Source organism: Hippopotamus amphibius, chromosome 2, assembly GCF_030028045.1.
Source record: "Hippopotamus amphibius kiboko isolate mHipAmp2 chromosome 2, mHipAmp2.hap2, whole genome shotgun sequence".
Taxonomy (NCBI): domain Eukaryota; kingdom Metazoa; phylum Chordata; class Mammalia; order Artiodactyla; family Hippopotamidae; genus Hippopotamus; species Hippopotamus amphibius.
Window position 1 is genome coordinate 171482402 of NC_080187.1, and position 23692 is coordinate 171506093.

General features: G+C 54.0%; 1 protein-coding gene across 1 annotated transcript; it reads right to left on the reverse strand.

The window, feature by feature from the left end:
• Nucleotides 1-1528: 1528 nt before the first annotated feature.
• NYNRIN (NYN domain and retroviral integrase containing) lies at nt 1529-21946 on the reverse strand. Its single transcript, XM_057724189.1, has 9 exons — nt 21751-21946; nt 21416-21630; nt 13109-13752; nt 11421-12989; nt 10343-10473; nt 10106-10202; nt 7757-7858; nt 7435-7536; nt 1529-6204 (listed from the first exon to the last, which is right to left on the reverse strand). The coding sequence occupies exons 2-9, from the start codon at nt 21611-21613 to the stop codon at nt 3348-3350; spliced, it is 5700 nt and encodes a 1899-aa protein (XP_057580172.1). The 5' UTR covers nt 21614-21630; nt 21751-21946; the 3' UTR covers nt 1529-3347.
• Between the last annotated feature and the right edge of the window lie 1746 nt (nt 21947-23692).

Below are 23692 nucleotides of genomic sequence, written 5' to 3' on the forward strand. Positions count from 1 at the left end.
TTGGTGCACTGTAAATACTGAGTGACCATGTCCAGTGAGCCGGGGAGTTCTCGGGAAGGACAGTTCCTTCCTGCCACTCCATCCCCCTGCCAGTGCTGAATAGGGATTTGGGCAGGTGAGAAAAGCAGCAAGAAGCAGACACCCAGAGTCTGGAAGCTTGGCTGAGGTTACGAAGGTCTCTGAGCCTGAGCGGCAATAGTAGCAAGCATTCCAGGGACAGGAGGAAGAGAAATGTCAGCTAGTACACATGTGATTATCTTCGTCCGTTCAGGCTGCTATAACAAAAACACCACAGGTTGGGTGGCTTAAGAAACAGAAATTTAGTTCTCATGGTTCTGGAAGCTGGACATTCAAGATCAAGTTGCCAGGGCTTCCTAGGTGTCACAGTGGTTGAGAATCCGCCTGCCAATGCAGGGGACACGGGTTCAATCCCTGCTCCAGGAAGATCCCACATGCCGCCGAGCAACGAAGCCCGTGCGCCACAACTACTGAGCCTCCGCTTTAGAGCCCGTGAGCCACAACTACTGAGCCCATATGCTGCAACTACTGAAGCCCACGTGTCTAGAGCCTGTGCTCCACAACAAGAGAAGCCATGGCAATGAGGACCCTGCGCACCACAACAAAGAGTAGCCCCCACTCACCACAACTAAAAAAAAGGAAAGCCCATGCACAGCAAAAAAAAAAAAAAAGATCAAGTTGCCAGCAAATCAAGTGTCTGGTGAGTGCCCACCTCCTCACTTGCAGATGACCATCTTCTCATTGTATCCTCAGGTGCTGGAGAGAGAGCCAGCTCTAGTTCTTTCTCTTAAAAGCACACTAATCTCATTTTGGGGGCTCCACCTCCATGACCTTATCTAAACCTAATTACCTCCCCAAAGCCCCACCTCCTAATACCATCCCACTAGGGGTTAAGGTTTCAACATATGAATCTGGGGGGACACCTACATGCAGTCCATCACAGTGATGAAGGCTTACTCCACACCTCTGGCATCACAGTAGCCTCTTTGCATGGAATATTTCATAAGATCCTTGCACCATCCGTAATCTAGGAATTGTTACCCTGCACTTGATAGATGGGGAGACCGAGGCCTCAGGAGAAAACCACATAGGTAGTAGCCATAGAGTCAGCATTCAAACCTAGTACTGTCGTGTTCCCGATACAGCCAAGCTGGTACAGCACTGATGCCATCCTCTCACACCAGCCTTCCTTCATCTTCGTTCCCACCCTGCCCACTTCCAAGACAGGAACCAGGAAGAGCACTAGCGTGGAAGCCACCAGCTGGGCTCTCCTCCCAGCCCTGCCATGAACCAGTGAGGGGAGAGGGGTTGAGCTATATCACTGCCTGGGTGCTGGTCTCCTCCTCTGTAAAATAAGAGCTCTGAGCAGATGAACTTGCAGAGTTACTATCCAGACTCAAATCTGCAGTTCTGCCTGGGAAACATACAGCAGCCATGCCCAACAAGTGTCTCCCACCCTCTTTCCCATAATTGAGTCTAAAGCTAAAAACCAAACAAACTGGACATTAGCTCCATTTTGATCCATTTATTGACAAATAAAATGGAAAAAAAGGTCACATAAAGGGGTACAAGATCATAAATGCGGTTAACAAAGGGAGTGGGTACAGCACTGGGGAGGGAGAATGAGGTTGACCAGACCATCAGAGGGAGGAAGAGGAAGAGAAAGAGAGGGGGAGGTGCAGAGGGAGGAGGAGGAGGGGGAAAGAGGTATCTGCTAAAAACCCCACAGCTCACCTTTCAGTTTCTCAGCTGTCACCCAAACATTCTTGCCTGGACAGAATTAACAGCTAGAAATGGTTTGAGGCAAAACCTTAGCTTGTCTACAAGATTTGGAAGATGGGGATTCGGAGGGAAGATGGGTATAGGATTTTGAGAGCTTCTCTCGCTTGAACCCCATCTATGGTGAATGGAGAATCAGGAAGCTTAATCCTGGTCCCAGCTCAGCCAGCAACTATGTCTGTGTGACTTTGGGCAAGTCACCTCCCCTCTCTGGGCTTCTTTCCTCAACTGTAAAACAAGCTAATTGGACTCAATGGCAGGTTCTACTCTGGCTCTAGCAATGTCAAGTGTTTTGGCAACTTGAGCTAGGCCAGGAGACTAGCTCAGCTTTGGAGAAATAAAACTACTTAGAGGCCCAGCCCGAGTGATACAGTGCTGGCCTCCACCTGGAACCCCCTCTGCCAGCAGCAGCAGCAATTCAGAGGGTGAGTGAAGGCACACACACGTGTGAGAAACGCACCCTTGTAGCAAGTGGTCTTTGCAGAGCAGCTCTGGGAGAGGCCAGGATGTTCTCCACACAGAAGGCAGGTCCAGGGGACTGGGGCAGAGGAGGGGGATTCCAAACAAAGCAGTCATACACTATATAGGGTCTGGGGATGCAGGGGACAGTGGCAGTGGAAAGAGAGGGCTGTGGGCTTTGGGGTGGGATTGGGAGGTAGCGCCACGCCAGCACCTCCCCATGTGCCAGACCACTCATTTCAGTCACCCTCCACCTGAAACAGAGGCCTGGGCCCCTTGGTCTAGTCAAAGCAGCTCTTCAGGTAGAGATGCCACATTTGGCATCGAGATCCTTGACTCCCGTGGGGTCGATACCATCGAAGCCGGGGTCAGGGAGTGTCTCCATTGGCTGGAGTCAAATGAGGTAGGCCGACTCCATCTCCCCCTTGCCCTTCCCGTGCTGACAGGCAGGACGGAAGGACTGGCCATCCTCCCACCCCAGCCACGAGCCTCGAGGCCCAGGACAGCCAGCCCTTCCTTGACAGCTGGGCAGGCCTAGCCTGGCCTGAGAAAGTGGGCCATGAGACTGAGGACACGCTGCCTCTCCACACCCACATGGATCTGTGTCAGCTGTGACAGATTCAAGGGCAAAGGGTCCCCAAATGAACAGATTGGGGGAGGAGTCCACATTCGAGGTTTCTGTTTGACAGGGGAATGTGGTTTCGATTCTGAGGTCCAGAGTCACACTATTTCCTGGTAAAGAAAGCCAGGAGTAAGATTTTGGGCTGCGCTGTATATGTACACTTTCACTTGGGGAGAGACGTTGAATCTGGTCTACCTCAGGAAGGGAACTCTCTACCCACCAGGGTGAAATTGCCAGAGGCCCACATCTGACAGCCTTTAGCAGATTCTCCCAATACCCCACGCTGGGCATGGTTCCATAGGGACGCTGGGCCCCAGTTCAAGGCAGTTCAGCAAAGCTTTACGAAGTAACTTCTCTACAAAAGGCACAATGAAGGGCCCCGGGGACTGTGAGAGCACTGCTGGGGGCAGGGGAACGCTTAGCAGCAGACGCCCAGGACCCTGGGCGGGGGCTCCCCCGCTGCTCCAGCTCACTGCTCCAAGACCTTGAAGGACAGCGGGGTGCCGCTCTTGGCAAAGGCCTTCATCAGACTGCTAGGATAGATGCACCCAAGCGTCTCCGGGGTGGGGAAGCCCCAGACCCTGTAGAGGGACAGGCTCAGCCGGTCCCCTATATAGAAGGGACCCACCCACTTGGCACTGCTGCCATTCCTGGGGAGGGACAGCAAGAGAACCTGGTCACCCACGTTCCACTCCTTCTCCTGGCTCTCCCGCTTGAAACGCCTGTTCTCAGCCTTTTCACTCGCCTTCTCAGCGACCCGCCAGTGGAGCTCCAGAAGCTCCCCCATCAGCTGTAGCAGGAAGACATCCATCTTGAGCCCTTCGATGTTTGCGCTGCTCAGCTCCCACCACAGGGGCTCGGTCAGCCTCTCCTCGCCACCCGTCAGGATTTGGAATGGTGTAGCCAGGTTGGAGGAGGCCCTGAAGGCCAGGTGCAGCAAGGGCAGGGAAGCCGCCCACTTCTTGCCATGCAGGAAGATGAACTCCTTGAGGGCCCTCTTGAACTCCCAGTAGGCCCCGGAGCTCGTCAGGCAGGGGAACTGGAGGTCCCTGCTCAGGGAGGCCACCTGGGCTCCCAGGGCCAGCCCACAGCTCACCAGGACGTGCCGGGCAAAGTGGGGGCCCTGGGCGGCCTCTAGCCTCACCGGAACGCCCCACCTTGCGAACACATGCTGAAGCAGCACCTGGGCCACAGCCATGTGTGTGTAGGGCTTCAGCGGGAACGCCTCCACCCACCTGGTGTTCGGGTCGGCCACAATCAGCACGTGCTTGTGGCCCTCCTCGCTTACGGTGACCGGGCCCACCACCTCGATCTGCAGGTGGGACCAGGGGGCGGTGGACCTGAGGGGCCACCAGGACTCAATAACCTTCAGCTCACTTCCTATGAGATTGCGGGGGATGCAGAACAAGCAGCTCCTGCAGTAATCTCTCACGTGCTCCTGCATTCCCGGCCACCACCCCAGCAACCGCAGCTTCTTATAGGTCTCCTCGGGCCTCTGGTGGGCCCCCACGGGGAGGTTGTGCACAGCGAAAATCAGATCCCTCCGGAGCTGCCTCGGGACTACCCAGACCCTGGGCCTCTTGTCTCCCTTGAACATAAGCAGGCCACTCTCCTTGTTGAGGCTGAGGGAGTTAAAGGCAGAACTGAAGGGTGAGGCGCTGGATACTTTCTGCCCGGCCTGCAGCTTGGCAATGACATCGGCCAGGGTGCTGTCGCTCAGCTGTAATGCCAGCAAGTTGGGCCTCTTGCCCGTGGTACGGGGAGACACTACAGGGACCGGCACATTGTCTGGCAGATTCCACCACTGGCCGCCCCCCTGGGCCCCCTGCTTGGCCAGGGTGTCCACTGTCACAGCAAACAGGGAGCCGCGGTAGGAGGTTCGGTAGATAAACGGAAGGGATGGGAGGCCGGAGGTGAGGGCTATGATGTAGGAGAGCAGGCTTGGGTGAGGTAGCGGAGCCCCGTCGGAGGAGAGGAAGCCCCGAGCCCTCCAGAGGGGCAGGAGCTCCCAGAGGAGGCTGAAGATCCAGTTGCAGTGCGTGAGGAAAACCACGGGCAGGTGGGACTGGCCAAAGCGCTCCAGGCCACAGGCCATGGCCGCAAGGTGGGCATAGGTTGGGGTATCAGGGGAGCAAGAGAAGGAAAGGGAGACCGGGGGGCTGGTGGGAGAGAGGACATAGAGCCCGAAGCCAGCACACCACTCGTCCTCCCGGTAAAAGCAGTACCCCGACATGTGGATGCAGACAAAAGTGGACAGGTCGGAAAAAGGAGGCAGAACCTGGAAGAAACGAGGCATGGAAGCCGCGGGAGTCAGCAGCCGGTTTTCCCCCAGCAGGCCCTGGAGAAGGGTCAGTTCCAGCGACCTCTTGCCCTTGTCCTGTACCAAGAGGGCCCATCTGATCAGCCATGCTCTGGCAACCCTGCGGCCGTCCCATGCCTCAGGGTCCACGGTGGTCCGGGAGGCGTAGGAGAGGTCCAGGACCACCGGCGTGTCTCCAATGCAGCGGGAAAAATGCTTGAGGGCCCAGGCCACGGCATAGGGGCTGTCGCCCCCCGACTGCGGGCCCTCACTCTCCTCATCGGGGAGGAGGGGTTTCGAGGTATAGGCTACGGGGTGCTTCCTCCCTGAGTGCTCCTGGTACACAACGGCCGTCAGGGCCACTTGGCTCACCGTGACCTCCAGGCGGAAGGGCAGCTGGGAGTTGGGGGCCGTCAGGCAGAGGGCGGACACCAGGGCTCGCTTCAGGGCCAGGAAGGCCCTCTCATGCTCCTGGTGCCACTGCCAGTCCGGCTTCTGCTTCAGGAGGCTGTGCAGGGGCCCCACAAGGGCTTCATAGTCAGGGATGACGTCTCGGTGGGAGTCCATGAACCCCACGAAGAAGGAGAGTGCGGTGAAGTTGCTGGGGATGGTCAGCTGGGCCAGCTGGGCAAGAACCTGTTGGCAGGGAGCCTTCCCATCCCAGGGGATGCCCAGGGAGGGAGAAGGCACCGCCGGCAGGAGATCGATGTCTAGCGCCCCGTCCTGGGGATCATGGAGGCTGAGGCACCCGAGTATTTCCTCTGCGAGGGAAGAGCACTCAGCCCTGAACACGGACATCAGTGAAGAGTCCAGGTTGTCCTCCTCCTCCTCAGCTGGCTTCAGCATCTCCTGCTCCTCTCTCTGCTTCTCGTCCTGCCTCTCCTCCTTCTCCTCCCTGACTTCTTCCACATTCTGCAGGCTCTCCGGGGGCCCAGGGTCAGCATTGTCACTCAGCTCGGAGACGCTGGCTGAGCTGGGAGGAAGGGTCTTCCACACCTTCAGGAAGTTGCCTATGTCGGTGTCCAACCTACACCAAAACAGCAGGGCAGAGGGGTCTGATGGAGGAGGTGGGGGACAGGCCATCCTGAGAGGCCATCCAAGGCGAAACCACACCTGTGGAAGCCCCACAGAGCATCACCTCGTTGCTGAGTGTCCCGGAGGCTGGGCCAAGGGCAGCCTCCAACATGGCACAGTCTCAGACAGGACCCGCCCAAAGATATTCCCTCTACCCCCAGCATCTGCCAGGCCACATGTCAGCAATTCATCTGGGCTTTGAAGCCTTATCCAATCAAAACCTCACGGACCAAGTGACATTTCCAATCAGTTTTAAGCCAATGATTTGATAAGAGTTAGATGACGGGTACTTCCAACCAGACTCCAGGATGAGCAAGCCAGGGGGAGGTCAAGAGAGGGAAGAAGACCTGACAAGGGACTTGGGAGGGAAGAGCACACAAACCTCGGCCACATCACTTTTCTTCAAATTGGAGAAATGGGACTGGGGGACTTGGCCCAGGAAGCAGTGCCCTGCCCAGAAGGTCCTGACTACAGTCCCCTGTCAGGCCCAGGGAACTGTCGGGCCCAGGTAACTGAGCAAGGTGGCTCAGAGTGGGTGGAAGCCAGAGGAACTGAGTTACTGCAAATCAGTTCTCCCAGCACCAGCACAATGACCTTGGGAAAGTACTGGAGTCTCAGATTCCTCACCTGTAAAACGAGGATAGTGGTCACATATGTCTAATTCAAGCTGTGAGGATCAAAGAGGGTAATAAATGTGGAAAAAATTCTACTTGGTATGTACTCCAGACACAGCTCCCCCTGCACACAATGAAACAAGTACGAGGCGGTTCACCGCAGCACTGGTACCAACAGCATAACTTGGAAACTGTCGAACGGCCCTCCACAAGAGACCCCATAACCTGTCAGGCACTTGTGTGATGGAGTAGAGCATGGACATTAAAGCCAACCACATAAACTAACATGGCATGCATCTGGGAAAAACAATAAAACATGGGGACAAATGCCAGTTGTGGAAAGACACATATAGTATTGAAGCATGTGTGCAAGATTGTGAAACTGTAACACCATATCATGTGGTCTATGGATGTGCAGATGTGGGTGGAAGTACAAAGGCCTGAAAAAGTCAAACCACTCTGCTCACTATTAAGCACTAGACAAATGCTGGTTAGCACCAAAGGGAAGCTTCCCGTCAGTCCCAGGAGGGGCTGGGAGGTGGGGGAGGGAGGGGTACCTGGCCCGTTACCTGTTCGGTTTCTTCAGAAACTCATCCAGGGTGGGGCCATCACGGCCCAGAGGGTCGTCAGGCACCATGAAGAGGTTCCCCGCAAAGGTGAAGGGCAGCAGGCTGGACCCCAGATGGAGGAGGAAAGGTCACAGAGGAGCCCCTGGCCCACCCACCCCCTGTTGCCTCCTGGCAGCTCCACGGGGACTGAGACCCACACCTCCTCCCAGCAGGTGCTGATGAGCACTTCTCTGAGGCCCTTCTCCCTGCCCAAACCCCCCCGCCAGGGGCTGCCTGGCACCCGAGGGGAAGAAAGAGCCCAGTCCCCTGGGAGCTGCCTCACCGATCTTTGACCGTCAGTTTCTTGGAATTATTCACCAGGTCGTGGAGCTGCTCGTTGGTGACGATGATGCCATCTGTCTCTTCCGCCAGCTTTACCATGAACCTGCAGGGAGCGGGGGAGTCGCTAATGACCCGGTACCCAGCCCCTCACCTCCCCAGTCCTCTGAGAAAATGAACTTGCAGCTTCCTATTGAGGCGTGTGGGACAAAGACGGTGCCCTTGACAGTCGGGGAGCCGGGACTCAAGAGCCCATCCTCGTTTATGCAGCCAACTGGGATGTCCACGCGCCCCTGGGAGGGTGAACTAGGATGCACATTCCCCAACTGTATATGCAAACACAAACCCCTCTTTTACACACAGGCATTCACTTACACATGCTCAGACACACACACAGAAACCCATGCACTTGTCCACATCCACACATTCATTTTTTTTTTTGGGGGGGGGGGTACACCAGGTTCAATCATCTGTTTTTATACACATATCCCCGTATTCCCTCCCTTCCTTGACTCCCCCACCTCGAGTCCCCCCCACCCTCCCCACCCCAGTCCTCTAAGGCATCTTCCATCCTGGAGTTGGACTCCCTTTGTTATACAACAACTTCCCACTGACTATTTTACAGTTGTAGTATATATATGTCTGTGCTGCTCTCTCGCTTCATCTCAGTTTCCCCTTCACCCCCCGCCCCCTCCCATACCTCGAGTTCTCCAGTCCATTCTCTGTATCTGCATCCTTATTCTTGTCACTGAGTTCATCAGTACCATTTTTAGATTCTGTATATGTGAGTTAGCATACAATATTTGTCCTTCTCTTTCTGACTTACTTCACTATGTATGACAGATTGTAGTTCTATCCACCTCATTACATATAGCTCCATCTCATCCCTTTTTATAGCTGAGTAATATTCCATTGTATATATATGCCACATCTTCTGTATCCATTCATTTGTTGATGGGCATTTAGGTTGCTTCCATGTCCTGGCTATTGTAAATAGTGCTGCAATAAACATTATGGTACAAGTTTCTTTTGGGATTATGGTTTTCTACACATGCATTTTTACTTCTTTGGTTTCCATGTCTGTCAAACTAACATAAAACACTTACCCTCTATTGCTGTGAGGATTAAACTGAATGAGACAATACACTTAAGTGTCTAGCTCAGTGCCTGCCACACAGCATATACCCAATATTCCATGATTATTCCTCACCAGTGCACAACACTCATGTACATGCCAAGACACACATACATACATATGTACGTATGTATACACGTATAAAAACACATACCTGAATAAACAAATCCATTTTTCCCAGGATCACTTCTCCTCGAAAGAGGGCTGTGACCAGGAAAGAAAGCAAAGGCTACCTACTTCTCGGCATTTCCTGCAGAGTGCCATTCCAGCAGCCCCGAGCATGCAGTTCCACACACGCCCAGCAGAGGGGCCTTCTGCAGGAAAGCCATCTTCCCTCAAAGCCAGACCTGCATTTAAAGGCACTTAAAGACCTTACCCAGGGGGCCAGCTCTTGAAGGAGGGATGCCTGAGCTGCCCTGCCCAGTCCTCTCCAGGCCTGAAGGCTGAGTGGGCGCCAGGTCTTGGGGAGGAACAAAACTTCTCCCTGTCTGGCATGGGAGGTGCCTAAGTGGAGCCAAGACCTGTGCCTGCCGGGCTTCGACTCCAGCCCAGGGTCAGTGACCTGGACAGGGCCTTCTCTGCCCCATCAGAGGCAGCACCACAGGCACCCCTGTGCACACCGGTCCTGCGGCCACGCTGGGGAGTGTGTGCTGAGGATTGACAAGTAGGGAGGCATTCAGGCTTTAGCTAGGAGACAGGCCAAGCTGACTCCATTTTCAGAGCCCAGCCAGGACTCCGGTCACATACAGCCACACACATACCTCCTCCCAGGGACAGAGATGGTGGGAGGAAAAGACTGCAGCAATCCCTTGAGAAAACCTGAGCTTCAACCTGAACTGGCACCCAAATCCTCTGCCTGGGGAAGCAGCTCACTTGAAGCACCAGGAGTCACCTGGGCTAGTCCCATCCAGAGAAAGCAGAGGGTTCCAGCCATAGTTCAAAGGGCAGAAAGCCTCTTAACTCAGGGAAATGGGGCGGCATAGTCCCAAGTTCAGGAACACATCTTGGGCTTGGATTGAGATGACCTTGGAGCCCTCTCCTCTCTCTGTCTCTCCCTCTGCCTACAGAGGGCCGGTACACCACGCCACCCTCTCTGACATGACCCTCTGATGTGTTTGCCTCCATCTCTCCAGAGCAAATGAGGCAAGACTCCACCTGACACACCAGCCCAGCCCAAGCCCCAGGGCTCCACAAGAGAAGGCCTGCAGACCGGCACACCTGTAATCGTAGGTGGTGATCTTCCTGCCATTCTCAAGCTGGGAAGGGGTGATTGAAAGCATCTTGAGGGAGTGCAGTTTCGTCAGAAAGTGGCTCTCTGGAGGTGAAAGGCAGAAGACAGTGAAGGTAAGACGAAAGGCTAAGTGGAAAAGGCCATGGTGGGGGCAGAAGGGCAAGGGAAAGTAAGACATGGTGAGTAAGCCCACTGGAGGGACGGAGTGACAGGGGACAGCTCACCTCTCACCCTCCGGTTCTTCTTAAGCTGCCAGGTGGGTACAAACACAGTGACCTCTCGGTGTCCCCGGTTCCAGAAATACTGCACTGCCATGGCAATGCCCCGGCAGGAGAAGAAATGCTGGAGGCCATGCCTGGGGGGCAGGGGGCGGGGGATGTAATGAGGTACATCCTGCATCTCCACCCATCCCTCAGAGCCAGCCTGGGGCAGCACAGCTGGCAACGCGAGGGCACGAGCATCAGCACCACAGGCACCAACAATGCCCCCTCCCCTCTCTCCATCATCAAACAGTGAGCACCGACTGGGTCCACTCACCTGCTGTGTGTGTGTGTGTGTGTGTGTGTGTGTGTGTGTGTGTGTGTGTGTGTGTGTGTGTGTGTGTGTGTGTGTGTGTGTGTGTGTGTAGGGGCCTCCAGGGCAAAAGGAAGAAGAAGACAACCTCTACATCCAAAGAGCTCAGTTTAGGGCTGGAAGCAAACAAACATTTGCTGACCACCGACTGTGTGCTGGGAGTGTGCTCAGCACAGATAACTATTCTACTTCGTGGGCAGATGAAGACATCGCACATGTATTTATGCTAACACGTATAGAGCAGTAAGTGCTGTGCAGGGAGGCTGATCTCTGAGAGCTGGCATGGTCGGGAAAAGCTTCACAGAGGAGATCAGTGCTGGGCCTTAAGGGTTGGGCTAAACATTTGAAAGCTGGCCTGGGGTTGACAGACCCCATGCTATGTGAGGCAGGCTGAAATGGAAGTGTGCGGGCCACCCAAAGGCCAGGTGGGCCCCTTACTGTCTCTGGACCTTGAGCAAGGTTCATCACTTCTCTGAGCCTGTTTCTGCTTCTATCAAGGAAGGAAAACAGAAACCTACCTTTGAAAGCTGCTGTGATGATTCCATGAACATCACCCAGCAGGCAGTAGCCTCTCAACACGTGCCACTTCTCTCCCATCTTTCCCCCATTTGAACGCCACGTCACCCATATACAGAGGTCAAGAAAGGGTGCTCATGGTTTATCACCCCAGGGATGCCCTGCCCGAGCTCCCCAGCCTTCCCAGCCCACCCCAGGCCTGTGGCTACTCACACCATGGCCACGCTGCTGCCGTCAATGACCACTCGCCGCAACCCCTGGTTCCCGGGTTCTTCTGACAGGTTCAGCTCGAAGGGTGTGTTCAGGGCCTCGTGGTACCTCTGGAAGCTGGTTACTGTGCTGTTCGCCTGTGGGTGGCGAGGCGGCTGCTTCGGGACCCCCTCCCAAGCCCCTGGGAGCCCCTCCGCCTGAGGCTGGCGCTGACTACTGGGAGACAAGTTGCCACTGGACTGGGGCCCCTGCCTTCCGGCCTCCCCCTGGCCCTTCAGGAAGGAGGCACTGCCCCTTGACGAAGGCTGGCCCTCACTTGGGAACTTGGCTGCGTCCAGTGTTGGCCCAGAACCTGTGGGTGCCTTCTGAGCTGTGGGTGTTTTCGGAGCTCTGGAAGTGCTGGATGCTGCAGGCGCTTTGGGGGCTGCAGGTGCTTTGGGAGCTGTAGATCCTGTTTTAGCTGTAGGCCCAGTCTGGGCTCTGGGTGTTTGGGGACCTGCAGGTGACGTTTTGGCTGCATGTCTTTTCTGAGCTGTGGGAGTTTTGGGACCCGCAGGCATCATTTGTGCTGCTGGTACCCGTTCCCCCACATCTGCCTTTTGTGCTGTGGGCACCCCTTGAGCTGCTGGCTTTGTTGGAGCCGAAGGCACTTTGGGGGCTGCAGGTCCTTCATGGACTGCTGGCATCACCTGGCTTTCAGGCACTTTGGGGGCCGCAGGCAGCACTGGATTTGTGGGTGGAGTTTGAGCTCTGGGCATTGCTGCAGCCACGGGCACTTTGAGAGTTTCAGGCATTGTTTGAGATTCAGGTCCTGAAGGAGCTGTCAGCCCCCCTTGAGCTGCAGGCCTCCTCTGAGCAGCAGGCACCCCTTGCCCTGTGGGCAGCCCTACACATGGCCCCTCTTCTGGCTCCTTACAACCCCACTGCATACTTCCTTGATCTCCCAACTCACTTCCTGCCTGGAGTTGGGCTGTAGAGGTCAAAGGTGGCCCTATCTGTGGAAGTCCTGGGCTAGTCTTGTCCTTTACCCCTGAGCCTCCTGAGACCATCAATACACTCATGACTTTTTTAGGGGTCTCTGGCCTCAGGCAATTCTGTAGGGCTGCCTCTCCTCCTGGCCCCCCGTCTCGTCTGCAATCTGGGCTTTCCACACTGGGCAAAGAAACCAGCTCCTTCTGTTTCCAACCCAGATTTAAGGGCAAAGGATTCTGCCCTGGCAGCTTGAACTGAATGGGCCCCAGTTGCCTCTGCCAGAAAGGGAAACTGAAGCACGCCTGGGACAGGAGCCAGGCCAGGTGAAGAGAATGCAGTTCATTGATCCTCCAGAAGGTTGCAGCAATAGCCCCCGGCCACAAGGGCCCAAAGGCAGGCCCCGGGGTCCAGGTCTTCCAGGGGGAGCACACACTGAGGGCTGATACTGGAGGCTGGAGGGGGAGCTTGTTGTCCCCCCTCCGGGCCTGCCTCTGCTGGGACGAGGCTTGTGCATGGTCCTCAGGGTCCTGGCTGCTGCCGGCTTGTACTGGCCCTTCCTCGCGAGCACTGTCCGTGCCACCTTCGTTGTTGGAACCGACCCTGCAGGAAACCCAAGTTTGTTGGAAAGATGGGGAGGCCAGTTAGGTCCCAAACTATTTCCTTGGGGTTGGGGAGCAGGAGCAGGGGCAGAGAAGTCAGACTGATTCTCCGGAACTTACCGGACCAGCTGGTTTGCTGTCTCCGGCTGGGTGTTCTGGACTGGGATGAGGGCCCCCGTGGCGCCCAGGCTGGTTAATCTCTTTGAATTTTCTGGGCTCCCCATCTCTAGAAAAGGCCTAGGACCGTCTCCCATGGACACCATGGCTGGACCTTCTTTCTGCTGGTGGGCTGGGCAGATCAGGAGCTCAGGGTCCGAGCGGGCGTTGGAGGTGCTGATGCGGCCGAGCCACTGGATAATGTCCTCCTTGCCCGCGGCATCCCTCACCAGGCTCAGCAGCAGTTCCTGGACCGCTGGGGGCAGCTGCAGCAGGTCCCCTGCATACTGGTCACCACGGATCCAGACCAGGGCCCCAAAAGCCCGGGTCACCTCGGCTTCCCAGATGCCCCGGGGGGTGAGCAGAGGGGCAGGGCCCCAGCGCAGCCGTCCCACCAGCTCCTCCAGCCAGTTCTGGGTCATGACGAAAGACTCGGTCAGCCCACCCACCATCAGGGAGCCCGGGGGCCCGGGCACCAGGTAGGCCAGGGTGCTCCAGCAGAGGCAGTCCAAGAAGAGGCCCTGGGCCCCGAGGAAGGCACAGTGCAGGGCCGCCGGGTAGCGAACCTCCTTCCACAGCTCCGGGCTGCACAGGCCCTTCAGATACTCCTGAAGCCAGCGGGGAGAGCACAGAGGAGGTCAGCCGTTATGGGCCCGCCACGGGCGCTCACTCCCCTCGCTTAGCAGGGCCCGCCCCCGCCCACCAAAAGCCAAAGGACCCCACCCCCCACGGCCCAACCCTCTCTCTCTCTCTGGTCCTGCCTCCTCACACACTCATCTCTTTCCAGAGAACTCTGACAGATGGGGGAGGCCCGGGGGGAGGGGGAGCACCTGGGCTTGGAGTTAAGTTCCTGGTTTTAGTTCCACCCTGACCTCAATAGGTTAGGGTTACTATGGGAAATCTGTCGTCTTCTCAGGGCCTCAGTCTCCTCACCTGTAAAATGACAGGTTAAACTGGATGCTCCTAAGGTCCAGTCCTGCCTGGCACTCTAGAATTGTGAAACAGCTGGGGGAGGGGGATGGCACATGACTGAGTACCCTCCACGTGCCAGGCGCTTGCGCGATCTGGGCAAGCTACCCTCCTTATGCCTATGTTTCCTCATCTGTAAAATGGGGAGAACGGTTCCCACCTCGTCAGGCTATTGTGACGCTTCAGTGAGTTAACACAGCTAAAGAGATGCTTAGCTTGTGGCCGGCACAGCCTCTTCCCATTTTGCAGGCTCCCAAAGGCTATACCCAAGGACACACAGCTAGGGGGCGCCTGGGCCAGGGCCGCAGCCCACACCTGTCTGATTCTGAAACCAGAGCTCTTCCTCGGGCTGACTACACAGTGACGACAGGGTAATCCTGTGAGATGCTGGTTAATCCCCCTGCAAATGGTCTCTGGCACAACCTGTACCTGTAACCATGGTAACTCTGTTGCCCAGAGGGGACAGAGAAGATAAGTCGTTGGGCCAGTATCCGGGGATCTCCACAGATCTGCACAATGGCTGAACCAGGAGGGAGGCCTTTGGCTGCCTGGGCACCAGGTCCTCGTGTTTCCAGGGCTCACACGTTCAGTTTCTAGTGGTTGCTGGGATGGGAGAGATTGGGTTCCTCTACTATATGGCTGAGTTCCACCAGCATGAGCTCCAAGGAACCACGAGCACTCCCTCTTAATGAGTCAACCTTGATGACTGCCTTTGCCTTCAAGTCCCTCCTCGTGCCCGTGTCAGTGACAGCCATCCCTCTTCCCGCTCTGCCCTGACAGTTCCATTATGAAACAAATGCCCTACTTTGGAGCCATCCCAAGGACCACCCTGGCCCCGCTGCTCAATATCCAGACCATCCTCCCCTGCTCAGGCCTGAGCTTATCTCTACCACAGGGCCAGGCCATGGACCTCTAACACCTTCCCCAAACGGCCTAAGGTACACCCAGGCACTTAAGGCCCACATCTTAACCCCTTTTTGGTCAGTCCAAAATCAGCTCAAAACCTGATAGACATCCCAAGCAAACCCCTCCCACCCAGAACCTCAGCTGGTACCCACTGCCTGGCAAGGGTGAATCTGACCAGGTGGAATAGCTCTCATAGACCTGAACAAACTCCCCCACCCCGTGCACCCCACATTCTAACCACACAAAAATAATATGTAAAAATGAAGAGATATGCTCAGGGAGAAGATTATGGGTGGTTTCTTTTTCTTTGTGCAAAGAGCTTAAAATATTTATTGTTCCACTAACTGGTCAATATTTTTAAACAAAAAGAAACACTGGAAAGAAGGTGATTTTCAAAATAATAAATCTGAACTGATATTTATTGAATACTTATTATGTGTCAGGCTCTTTACATATATTAGCTCATTCAGTCCTCTCTCAGCCCTATAAGGAAATCACTATTATCCCCACTTTAGGTGAACAAGGAAGGGTACATGTCCGAGGTCACAAAGATAGTGGGCTGGGACACTTAGGCACTCTGACTCCAAAGTCTGGGTCTTAACCACAACGCAATACCTTAGAGCAAAAACAGATCAGGGAACAGTAGGCATTGACATCCAGAAAATATCTGGAGCAATTTTTCTGCTGGAAGCCCACCCAGAGCTTTTTCTCCAAGAAGAAAAAAAGTAGAGAAGAGGCAGGGTAAAAATAAGCACAGAAAAATGTTGTGCCTTTGTTAAAATATATTGTCAAATGTCCTGCAAGTGGTTTGTCAACTCGTAAGTTAAGTAAAAACAATACCACCAGATAATTCGCTACTGCTCTATACTTGATCAACCCTGACTTTAGATTCTCCTTTCTCATAAGCCAGTTACCATTCATTGTCTGCTTTCCACAATCACCCCAAACTACACTGCAGAATGCTCAAAAAGCTCAAAAAATGGCAGCACCACTTCCCTGGTGGTCCAGTGGGTAAGACTCCCCACTCTCAATGCAGGGGGCCGGGGTTCGATCCCCGGTCGGGGAACTAGAGCCTGCATGCATGCCGCCACTAAGAAGTCTGCGTGCCCCAACTAAGAGTCTGCATACCACAACTAAAAGATCCCACGTGCCACAACAATGTTCAACATGCTGCAACTAAGACTTGGCACCACCAAAATAAATTAAAAATATTTTTTTAAAAATGGCAGCACCAAGAAACTCTGGAGTTGGGAGTGAAGGAGAACATTTTTTAAAAGGTGGAATAAGATAAGGTTGTTTAAGGAGTGGTTAGATCTGGGCGCCCATCTACCTCTCTACACAAAGGCTGAGCAAGTACCTCCCTACTCACTGGAGTTTGTTCTGGAAAGAGCAAAAGACAAGGTCCTAGAATCAGAGGTTGATCTTGAGGGTATGTGTACCACACAAAATCATGAAGGAAGAGAGGAAGGCCAGTAGTGAGATCTACAGTGACCACTGAGTGCAGAGAACTCAATCTTCCCATATAGAGATTCAGCAACAGCAACTGACGATGGATGAAGACAGATACTCGCACCTCAGAACAGTGGGGGAAACTACAAACTTCCAGAGAAAAACTTCACATACAAAGGACCAGGGACCAAGACTAGCTTTAGGTGTCCCCAAAGCAAGAAGTCAATGAAGTAATGCCTTCTCACTTCTGAAGGAAAATAATTTTCCATGTATAATTTGATACCAGCCAAACTGTCAATCAAGTGACCATCAGATATGCAATGTAGATATGCATATATGCAACCCCAAGAGTTTACCTCCTATAAAGCCTTGCTCAGGAAGCTACCAGAGAGCATGTTACAGCAAATCAAGAAAGAAAACCAAGAAAGGGGACCCAACATTAAAAAAAAAATTTAAATTTAAAAAAAGCAAAGACAATCTCCAGGAAGATCGTGGAGAGAAATCTCAGAATGTATACATCACAGATGTAGAAGACAAACTTATGGTTACCAGGGGGTAAGGAGAGGGGAGGGATAAATTGGAAGATTGGGATGGACATATACACACTACTATATATGAAATAGATAACTAATAAGGACCTACTGTATAGCACAGGGAACTCTACTCAATACTCTGTAATGACCCATATGGGAAAAGAATGTAAAAAAAAGAGCACATCTGAAAGTAACACAACATTGTAAATCAACTATATGCCAATAAAAATTTTAAAAAGGAAAAAAATAAACATTACTGAGCAGCTACTACGTGTCAGGCATTGCTCTAGGAGGCATAGAGGACGACTTGTTCAGACTAGAGAGGGGGACTCAAGAAACAGCATGTTGACCACAGTTATCAGCATGTTCTTTAGCACAGTACCATCTTTTTAACTTGATCAACTCAAGAGAAAGACACAGCGTCCAGGAAATGAGGCATCTAACAAAGAAAAAAAAGCATGAGGATGCCAAGAATGACAGCAAATGGGAGTCTCAGGATGACAATCATGCAGGCCTGACCAGACAGAAAGAAGGACGCCCCCAGGAAAAAATCTGGAACTGACAGACCACCTTGAATGGATTGATTGTCCCTGTAGAAAATTGTAGCGAGAAGTTACTGAAAGTTATAAGAATTAGCAATGGCTACAAAGGAAAACAAGCAAACTGGAAAGGAGTTGAGGAGCTCTTTACCCCAGGGAAATCAAAAAGTAAGAAAGAAAACCCAATCACAGTACACTTCGATGCTTGGATGTAAATGATATTTGCATGGGTGTAATGTTGCAAATATTAAATACAGTTTAACAGAAAAAAATATAACTATATTGGGAAGAAAAAGGGGATGACAATATAAGGACACTAAGTCCTCACCTATAATAATAGGAAGTAAAAAGATATCTAAAATTGATTAATCAAAAGATACAGCATCTACATTTTTTTAGGAATGTGGAGATCTATAAATTCCAGAGCAGATATTTTCTATGAGGATGAGCACTGAAGAGGGAGTTGTTGGCAGGGACAAGGCAGGGAATCACTGCGTTGTACTGTGAGCTTTTGAAAAATTATTGGACTTTTAAATTATGTATTATTTTGATAAAAGAAAAATTAAGTTTAAAATAAAGGAGAATGATTAGGTGCCCACAACACAATTAGGTGTGCTGGTAAGTGTTTAACCATCAGCCAGGGGACTTCCCTGGTGGCGCAGTGGTTAAGAATCTGCCTGCCAATGCAGGGGACACGGGTTTGATTCCTGGTCCAGAGGAGATCCCTCATGCCGTAGAGCAACTAAGCCCATGTGCCACAACGACTGAAGCCTGTGCACCTAGAGCCCATGCTCTGCAACGAGAAGCCACCGCAACAAGAAGCCCATGCACCACAACGAAGAGTAGCCCCCACTTGCCACAACTAGAGAAAGCCCACACATAGCAACAAAGACCTAATGCGGCCAAAACAACAACAACAAAACAAAAACAAACAATCAGCCAGTTGTGGGAGGGATAGCCCTGATTTTGTAGATTGCCAATTTCTGTGGTATAAATACTGCGGCTGATTTCAAACTACCAATAGGACTCCACTGGCTCAAAAACTTCCTGGATTTTCAACAATGGGTCAGCGGCAGCAGGTTTCAGCACACCCCTGGCCACTACCAGCTTCCATGATACTGCTCACAGTCGCTGTGGGGCAGGAACAGATCAAATTCCACCTGACAGCCAAGCAAAGTCAGCAAACCACACCCTGTCCCACGGCTCCCCATCCCAACCTCTGGCTCCCCATCACCTCCCTCCATCATCTCCAAAAAGGAGGGAATCAATAGAGCTGTCACCTGTCCTCTCTGTGCCCAACCCTTCTTCACATCGTTGCCAAGGAGGACAGAAGAGCTGAGCAGGGCTTGTCTCTGGGCGACTCTGATTGTTAGTAAAAAACCCTCCTTTCCACTTGTTGATTTCACTTCAGAAAGGCCAGGCCACCCTACTGTTTGCTTTTGCTGCCTAGGAATGTCATTTCCAGCAATGTCTTCACTATTTTTTAAATTCCACCACAAGAAAACTACTTAAAGGCACTTTCAACTTCTGCGGAGTTTTTCCTGGAAAATCGGTGCATATAATGTAGAAACACACCCAGGCTTAATGTAGAAACACACCCAGGCTCTTCTCCAGAGAAGCCTGTATCCTTCTTGACCCCCTCCTCCCCTCACAGGCAAGACACCCCCATCCATCACCCCTTCCCCATCCTATAATCTCCAGTTTCACTAAGCCCTCTCCGCCAGCTGGCCTGTGTATGTTGGGCCAGTATCAAGGTGCATGATTCTGTGTCCGTACAGCTGGGATTGGTGCCAGCCACAGCACCTCCACACGGAAACCACAAGACATCCTTATAAATGGGAAATTTTCTTGTATCAGATCGCTGGACCTTAGAAAGCATTTAATCCAAGCCTCTCACTTTACAAACAAGGAGACTGAGACTCAGAGAGGGAAAAGAACTCATTCAAAGTTATACAGCTAGTTAACAACAACAATAACTGACATCTCTACACTACAACTCTCCACGTTTGCAAAAGTACGGGAGCATGCCTTATTTCAATTGACTCTTACAACTCTACCCTGAAGCGGGTATTATTATATTGTTCTGTAGATGAGGAAAAGAAGGTCAATGATTTGGCCCAGGTCAGCCAGTTAGAAGGTGGCAAACCCCATTCTCCAATTCTCTCCACCACACCCCTCTGTCTCAGCAGTAACTTGATGACAGCAAATTGAGCCCAGATCTCCTAATTTCTGGAACAAAACCTTATCCTTCCAACCTGCCCTGCTCTTCTGCTCCAAAGCTCCAATCATCTCTTCTTTCTGCTCATTCTGTGCAACAAGGGAGGGAGTTGCCCAGAACCCCTCCTGTTGTTTCCATCTTAAACTGTGCTTTTCCCCAGGGGAAAACAGAGGGGAAAGAGGTGACAGGATGGGGGCAGAAAGCCACTGGTTGCAGGGCCTGCAGGGTGAGGGAAAGTAAGTGGCCCCAGGAACCCTGAGGCAGCAGTGGGATAGGAGTGGCCAAGCCTGGAGAAGCTGACCGAGGATGCGAGCAGCAGACAGGTGAGCGAGACACCTCCTAAAGCACCAGTCCCATAAAAGGGTGGACAGGTATATTTCAAGTTAACACAAAGATTAAGAACCCAAAACAACCCAAAGGCTCCTCTTGTTAACCCACCCTATCCCAACCACGGAAAAATCTGCATCTCAGGGGCCCCTGCACATCTGCTCTCCAGGCAGGCACCCCTCCCCTCCCCCTGTACCTCTGTCAGAACTGGAAAAACTGCTGACGAAGCAGCTCAACAGAGGGGCTGAGGGAGGAACTTTCCAGCCTGCCTGCCCACTGGCCAGCACGTTCTGGGCCTCCCCCACCCATGGCCTTGACCAATTAGGATATTGGTAGAGACCCAGCTGGGGAAGGGGTGGGTGTTGGGGTTGGGGGGGGGAGGTGCAAGGGGGAGCGGGTGGTCTGAGGCTGAGGGAGGCAGTAGCATTCCTACCAGGAAATGATAAGATAAGGGAATCTGGGGGAAGAGGCAGACCTTGGCCATGACTGGGGGTCAGAGGGAACCTAAGAGGCCCAAGTGGAGGAGAGGCTTGTGAGAGAAGCCAGGGCAAAGGCGAGAGAGGTACACTGTGACCTGGCCTGTCCAGCATCCAGCCCCACACAGCAGGCCCTTTCATCTGAAAGCCCACAGCCTCCTTCCAGATTCCCACCCATCCCTAAGGGCCGCTGCCTTCCAGAGCTGCTGCACCCCCACTTCTAAGGCCCTGCAAGAGGCTGCCTAGAGTGTGGGGTGCAGGGCCCAGAGCTCTGGGTTCTGGTCCCAGCCCCTGTCACCCCCCACCCCCCTTACCCTCTCCAGTCCCCAATACCTCATCTGTAAAGTGCCAGAATTACTCCAGAAGCGTCTCTAATGGCCCTTCCAGCCTCAGCATTCTGAGAGGCTCCAAGGGGCAGCCCAGGATTTAAGGCGACTTAAAAGAAGGCAGAAAGACCTGGGCCTTCCAGACTCTTGGTGGAGAACAAAGAGGCTTGCTGCACAGACTACAGAAATGCAGGACCCTAAGGTGCTCCCCCAGATGGAAGAGCAGGCTATAAACAAGGGGTCCTGGCCAGGGAAGGCTGATGGGGGGACACACAACGCCGAGCCTCTCTCGGCGCACTTTAGGGACAGAAGTGACACGCAAGAGAGAGGTGGGGCAGAAAAGAAAGAAGGAACCAGAGGGAAGGACCCAAGGCTGCAGATCTGGAAAGGCAGGAGGATGGCCCAGTACCTGCCCGCCATCCCGCCGAATCCAGGTCGGGGGACCTCTGGGGACCCCTGTCTCCCGGGGGGGCCGAGAAGCGGGAGAAGGGTCTGGCTGGAAGTGATAGGTGAGGAGAAGCTGTTTACCTTGGCTTTGCCCATATTCTCCCTGGGCCCCTCGAGCTGCAGCCAGAAGTAGGGGGTGTCGGGGCGGCTCTGGAAAGCGTTCAGCTTGACCCTGAAGATGCGCTGCACTTGCAGCCGCTGCCGCTGCACCCGGGGCTTCGACTTGGTCTGCACCATGAACCATTCCTGCGCCGGAGGGTCGCCCCCGGACAGGAGCATGGCTGCCCCGCCCGCGCCTGGAAGGAGGGAGCCGACAGGGTCACCGGGGTCCGCCGGCCCCGGGCGCCGAAGCCACGCCCCCTCCTCCCGGCGGCGCGCCCCCGCCTCGGCCGCGGTCCTCTCGCTCGCGGACCCACCCGCTGCGGCTGGGGCACCCTTCCTCCGGAGCTCCGAGCCTTTCGGCGGAGGCTCCCGCGACAATCTCTTCCTGCCAGGGGTTGCAGCCGGGGGTGGGACCGGTCGGGCTCCCGCCGCCCTTCCCTCCGCCTCCAGCCTTCCCCCTTCACCGCTGCGCCAGCCCCTCCAGGATGAACTTCAGCTGCGTCTGCTGGGTAGCTTAAAGGGGCGCGGAAGGCGGAGGGAGGAGGCGGGGCGGGGGGGGGGGGGGAGGGACGCGGCGGGGGTGGGGGCGGGGAGGGTCCTGGAAACCTCGGCCTTCCACTCAAGTTTTGGGCGCAGAGCCAGAATCCGGGGGTCAGAGTGAATTTCCTTCCACATTCCCCTTTCCCCAGTGGGAGGAAGGGGAAGGAGGGGCACTCGGCTGGGGGGAGAGGGCACTTGGTTTCTGGGACCCAGCCTTTCCCTCCGTTCCTCCAGCCCACCCTGCCGCCTCCCAGGCCTCCCTGGAGAACAGGGACCTGTGCCCCTCCTTCCCTCAGAGGAAAGGATTAATGCAGAGCAGGATGGGGAGCCTGGGCGGCTGCGGCCTGAGGAAACTCCGGGCTGGAGACCGAGCAGGAAGGAGAGGGTCACAGCATTGCCTCCCCACCCCCAAGTCTGGGGACAGCCCGGGGCTGGCAGGCAGCCCAGACCCTCCTGAAGCCCCCAGGGCTAGAGGGGCGGGGAGAGCGCCCGAGTTTTTTTTTCGGGAGTTTCAGACTTGAGTTGTTTATGAAAGCCTTTTTTGAGCAAGTTTGAGCTGAGCCTAGAGGGGAAGCTTTAGGATGGGAGTGAGGGTCTGCTTGGTGACAACCTCTGAGGGTTCCCTCAACCCCTGGCCTGCAGCCAGTCAGCTGCTTGGCATAGGTGGTCAGGGACCAGCCCTGGACTGGGGGGCAGCCTCTAACACCCTGCCCTGGAGGCATCCCAGCACAAAGAACACCCTATGCAGCCCTGCGGCCTGAACAGAACCTGGCTCTGTGGAGGGCAGTCTGCATCCTGGGCCTCGATGACCTTTCTTTTCCAAACCCAAACCCAGAGCTGCTGTCTGACAGGCACACGTGTATCTATGGGGACAAAGGGCAGTGGACCTCAAATTATTCCTTCCCTGGAACATCTGGGCTGCAGGGGCCTTGGTATGTTTGTGTGCAGGTGCAGGCAGAAAGCCAGGAGCACCCTGCTGCAAGGAAGGGACCCGTCTGGGGGAAGGGAGAGGGGCTCACACTGAGTCCTAGTCTGGCCTGGACTCAGTCCCTCCCGTGCCACCCACCTCCACTCTTGCTTCTTCCTAGATTGGAATCCAGAAAAAGAAGAGGGGATCTATGTCACCTCTGGCTCCAAGGCCTTCTGCTCTCCCGTTCTAGTGTCCCTGTGCTGCCCTCCATAGCGCCTTGAAGCATAAGACCCTTCGGATGGGCATCCATCTCTTTCCACTCTTCCCACCTCTAACTGCTCTCCCTTTATCAGAAGACGCTCCTCCCTTATCGTGCCTCAGTTTCTCCTCTGGAGCAAATGAGAGCCTCATACCCGTGCTCCCCACTCCTTCCCTGAATAAACATTTATTTCTTGTTGCCCTTTTGCAACTGACTGTGGACTCCACGCACAGTGGCCTTTTGAAGGAAAACTCTCAGGTTTAACCCTATGTTCAAAGAGGCCGTGTGGAGGGTGGGAAGAGGTCAAGCTTAGGCATCAGGTAGTTGATAAGTGGATAAAAGAGGGTAATTTATTTGCACTCTTGTGCCTCCATTTCCTTAGCTTACAAAAATGGGGCTAATGGTACCTATAACACAGGTTATAAATCAGACCCCACGGATACTGCACCTGGCACATCACCTGGAACAGAGGAGGCACCCAATTCATTTTCATTTTCCCTTCCTTGATCTTGTCTCTTCTCCCCCACCTCACCTCTGGCCAGTACAT

Bases quoted from the DNA above. Each gene is read 5' to 3' on its own strand.
- NYNRIN (XM_057724189.1), bottom strand. From the start codon at position 21,613: ATGCTCCTGTCCGGGGGCGACCCTCCGGCGCAGGAATGGTTCATGGTG. The intron at 13,753-21,415 runs GTAAACAGCTTC...CGCTGGCTTCAG, and splicing joins AGAATATGGGCAAAGCCAAG to GAGTATCTGAAGGGCCTGTG. The intron at 7,537-7,756 runs GTGAGGCAGCTC...TCTGGGGTCCAG, and splicing joins AAACTGACGGTCAAAGATCG to CCTGCTGCCCTTCACCTTTG.